Source organism: Cloeon dipterum, chromosome 4 (genome assembly GCF_949628265.1).
Source record: "Cloeon dipterum chromosome 4, ieCloDipt1.1, whole genome shotgun sequence".
In the NCBI taxonomy this organism is placed as follows: Eukaryota; Metazoa; Arthropoda; class Insecta; order Ephemeroptera; family Baetidae; genus Cloeon; species Cloeon dipterum.
This window is the reverse complement of record NC_088789.1, coordinates 29,667,915-29,672,526: the sequence shown is the minus strand read 5'-3', so window position 1 is coordinate 29,672,526 and position 4,612 is coordinate 29,667,915. Positions and strand designations below refer to the sequence as shown.

The 4,612-nt window shown below is 36.2% G+C and overlaps 1 protein-coding gene and 1 long non-coding RNA gene across 2 annotated transcripts; both read right to left on the bottom strand.

Annotated features, from left to right (window-relative positions):
• Positions 1-343: 343 nt before the first annotated feature.
• On the bottom strand, positions 344-804 carry LOC135944217 (uncharacterized). The gene is made up of 3 exons (XR_010575293.1): positions 705-804; positions 513-648; positions 344-460 (listed from the first exon to the last, which is right to left on the bottom strand). It is a non-coding gene; the product is annotated as an uncharacterized LOC135944217 (long non-coding RNA).
• A 66-nt stretch (positions 805-870) lies between these two features.
• LOC135942182 (receptor-type tyrosine-protein phosphatase gamma-like) lies at positions 871-3,947 on the bottom strand. The gene is made up of 12 exons (XM_065488176.1): positions 3,903-3,947; positions 3,473-3,610; positions 3,195-3,332; positions 2,646-2,810; positions 2,458-2,592; positions 2,264-2,404; positions 2,040-2,170; positions 1,848-1,983; positions 1,692-1,793; positions 1,342-1,471; positions 1,077-1,285; positions 871-1,023 (listed from the first exon to the last, which is right to left on the bottom strand). The coding sequence occupies exons 1-12, from the start codon at positions 3,945-3,947 to the stop codon at positions 871-873; spliced, it is 1,623 nt and encodes a 540-aa protein (XP_065344248.1).
• Between the last annotated feature and the right edge of the window lie 665 nt (positions 3,948-4,612).

Below are 4,612 nucleotides of genomic sequence, written 5' to 3'. Positions count from 1 at the left end.
CTTGGAACGAGAAAATGATTGAAGCAGTCGACCCTGAAGGAAAGAACGCCCTCCATTTCGCATCCTTGTGCCAGTGGCCCCAAATCTCTGTGCGTCGAAAAAATTGAACTTGTTAAGAAAAAGCTCACGTATACACACTTGACAAATTTATTTTAATTCCGAATATCATAAATTAAATACACACTAAAGAAAATTTGAAACAATAGAGTTTAACAAAGCATCAAAACTGTTAGATCGAGGCTAAATAAATGGTGTTAGTTTCACAAGTACTAACTATAATAGTTATTTCTTGATATCAACAACTAAAATAAGTGTTGTCTAATTATTAGTATATCATCAAATTAAATAGAAGCTAGTAATATTATAGAAAGACAAATTTCAGTCCCTAGTTAAAGTTGTTATAGGTTTCGAAGGAGCTCAAATAGAAATTGGCAGCTTTGTAGACGAGACCAAACTGCATCTGTGAAAAAATTCACTTAATTATTTAACAACTACCACAAGAAAAATCATACTTCTGAAGAAATGAACGCCGGTTTTGCCTTTCTCAGGGTTCGCACGGCCAGACCGACGTCAACCTTTTGCTCCATATTGATTTTTTCGATTACAAAGCCAATTGCGAGGAAAAGGCCGCTGGCTGTCACTCCATCGCTGCGATAGGTGATTAGATTACTACTTGGAATAATATAAACTTATAAACTACTCACTGGCAGGCAATCGTAACGATGTCTTTACCACCGGAGATTTTTAAATCTTCCCAAAGTTCGATGACCGATTCCAGGTTTGGTGGAGCGTCTGCGTCCTTCTTCCAACCAAGTAAGGCGAATTTCACACTCACTTTCTTGCAGACTCCACGCTGAAAATAAATAAATTTTATTTCAGCCAAATAGTAAAACAAAATAGATATTTTACAGCATTCAGTGTGATTTCATGGCTCTTCACGTGTTTTTCTTCGTCGGTGCTATCCAAAACGACTTCAATTTCTTCAAAGTCAAGCTTGCGTTTTTTTGTAGGAAGGAAATCCCCCTGTATATTTAATTAAAAATCAACTTTTTGTGTAAATAATCAAATAAACATACGTAAGAATAGTGCGACTCATTGAGGAAGATAATTTGCTTGACGTTGAACTGGTCAATCATCCTCCAGAAATCCCAGACGGTGTTTTTCATGGGCACTTGGGTAACAATGAATTGCTTTGCTCTCTTGTATCCGTCGACGAAAACGGCGTTTATGAAATTCATCGTCGTGACATTTCCGTAGGGGAAGAGCGAAACTATGGCGCTCGATGCTAAAGAAAAATAACACGTGTTAAGAATGACAAGGAATAAAATTTTGTATTTTTACTGGAAATAAAATCAGGGTTCCTGCACTTGTTGGCTTCAATCTCAGCCGGTTTGTCAGCCCTTTGGAAGTCTTTGTTGCAAATGTCCGTGAGCAAATCCAAATTCTTTTTGATCTTCTTGTTGTTATTTGACTATATACATGTAAAGTGACGAGAATTAGAAAATTTAGCTCTGATTACGGAATTGTTCATTCATATCAAACGCATAAAAATGATTTTTTTAAAGACAAATGTTTCTAATAATTTAAACTCATATTTTTGTTGCTGTTGTTTATGTAAAAAAAATAAAACGGCTTGTTTTTGTTGGTTGAATAAAAAAATGAAAATTTACACTTCAAAAAGCTTCAGTTACCGTAAGGTTTTTGTATTCTTCAGAAAAATTGTCGCAGTGTATTTCAAACTTTGGGTTCAAAATGCTTTCCAAAAGGACCATGTGTACAAATTTGAATTGATCCTGTGGATAGATGGTTTTAAATTTGCATTTAAAGTTAAAACCATAAAAATTAACCAAGGTGTTGACCAGATTGACTCTTTGTTTTCTCATCTGTGAGAAAATGCTGATGACATCGAGTTGACCGCGTGAACGAAACATTTTAAGGCATGCGTCAATCAAAATCACAGTGCCAGTTCTTCCAATTCCACCACTACAAAAATAAAAGCGGGAAATATATTTCAATTTGTTTAGTTTTAAAGAAACTACCTGCAGTGCACCAATATCGGGGCCGATTCGTTGCGCTGACAATGAGATATTTTTTCCATGAAAATTGCTATCGACTGCGGATAGAGTGGTTCTCCGTTATTGGGCCAATTGGTGTAGTGCAGTTGTTGTACCTATAGTGTGATAGTAAAAAACATTTGTAGAAATTTCAGCCTGTATTTGCAGGAGAGATTTGGGATATATAGAATAGGGGGAAAATATTTTACGATATTCTTCGTTTTTTCGCGTAAAACAATTAGATCTCTTGAAACATAATCGGCGTTGATCTCCTCTCTCATATTGCGGACAGTCAAACGGCCGAATTTTCCTTCCTGGTCGGCGTCGGGCCAGTATTTTTCGCATTTAACCTTCAACAAAAATTAAAATAATCAAATTATTAAGGATTTTTTATTATTTGTACTTTTTTGTCCTCGGTAAGATTTGTAAGCATCACGATCAAGGACACTTTTTCCTGCCACACCATTCTCCAAAAGTCATCAACAGTGCTCGCCATTGGTCCTTGACTTGCAATGTACGCCTTTGGACGTTCGTAACCCTTTAAATTGCATTAAAAAATGGAACTTGTACATGGTAAAAGGAAAATAATACGTCAACGTAGTTGGCATTGATGTAGTCAGAGTGTTGGTCACCAGGAAGAAGGTCCAGCTTCACTCGGGAAGAGTTATACGCGTACAAATTATTGTAACGATTCTTTTTCAAATTTTCTGGTTTGGTGCCAACTTCCCACGGTTGCGTTTGGCCCCGCGGGAATTTCTGAAACTCATGTGCTTATGATTTCCTAAAATCGAAGTGTATTATTGTACCTTAAATTGCTCGTCAAGGAAATTGTTCATAAAGGCCGAGTGCAAGTATTTTTCAACCTGCGATGCATTGAAAGGAAAGCCATGATTTTCTTCGACTATTTGAGCAGTGCCAGTTTCAGATGCTTTCGAAAATTGTACTGTGGCTTCTTGATTGGTTTGTTGGCGTGTTCTGCGTTTCTTGAAATAAATGCAAGCCCCAATGAAAGCGAGAAGTACGAAAATCAGAGTCACGAGGATGAGGGTTGCAATCAGAACGTAGTCCTGTTTGTTTGCTTCATTTATGCAAAAGAGACATAAACTTATAAAATAATTAAATACGAAAAAATAAGCTCACTTGTTGCACACTCGGGGAAAATGTAACCTTTTGCACAGCCCAGTCGACAAGTTCCATTTTGGGGAAAGTGTTTATCGTCTTGGCAGGATCGATTAGAGATTTCAGAGCAGTTTCGACCAAATCTCTTCCCACTGCATTCTAAAAAAAACAATCTATTAATGTGCTACTTTTTGAACATTTGATGATAAATTTTACTGCTAACCCAAAAGTGGTTTTCAATCAATTATTTTAATATAAAAAATAAAATAATGTTTCTTTGTTGACTCTAAAGCACATACCTTCAAGACAATCAGGGTAAAGGTATCCAGAGACACAACCCTGTAGACATGTTCCATCCACGTTAGAGAATTTTTCTTCAAAACAGAATCGATGAGATGTCTCAGAGCAGTCTTTGCCGAAGTTTCTCCCAGTGCAGCCTGATTTTTCAACAGGAAATTATAGTTTCAAATCGTCCCTTTATATGACCTCAATGACCATATTTTTGTTCGCAGTTAGCTCAACAAAATCACAAGAAAAATATGGCATGTCATTTAATTCTGATGAAATTATCCAGCATTATTGTGTTTCACTTTTACAGCAACTTTTTTATCCAATGCTACTTGAGAAAAGTTTTATTATGTTAGTATCTTAAATAGTTTATATTTTCTCATGGACAACTCTATTACTGTAGGAATAAAATTGCCGCATTTTAAACCTTTCAAGACTTACTACTGCAGGTTCTTCCTTGATATCCAGCAAAGCATTTACAATCATGTTGAGTGTAGCACAATTTGTATCCGTCACAATATCCTCCGAATACCTTGCATTTACCGAGCTGATTGAGAACTATACATAAAAATGAACAAACAAAATAATTGTAAAATTATAATTTTAAATAACATACGTCGATTGTAATCATTTTTGTTTGGAGCCTGGTTTTTAGCTCTTTGTACTAATGGATAGCAGTTAGCCACATTCCTCATTTTAGTCTTAGTGACCAAGTCTCCTGTGTCGAGATAATGAGTACAAATAAACTCAATCGCTCTGGAAACTCACCTTCTTTGCAGAATTTCACCCCTCCAATGACAAGTGATTTGTCGTGTGCAGTCAATTTGATTTTCCAACCCTTTTTCGGTGTGATATCTCTTGCTCCAAATGTCTCCGTGGTCCATTTCAAATAATTGTCCGCTGATTGAACTGTTTTATCAAATATCTTTGATCCTGTTGCGACCACGACTTCAACCGAGAATATTTTGTTGCCTGAAGTAATTCTTTCATTTGTTAAAAACACGACGTCAACGCAAAACGAGCTGGTCGAATCTTCCTCCAGTCGCACCTCCATTGAACTTGATGCTTCCAGAGGTCGAATGATGGAATCTAAAATAAGTTTATTTGCTTTGAAATAATATTGAGTATATTTTGCTAAAAATTTGGAATCC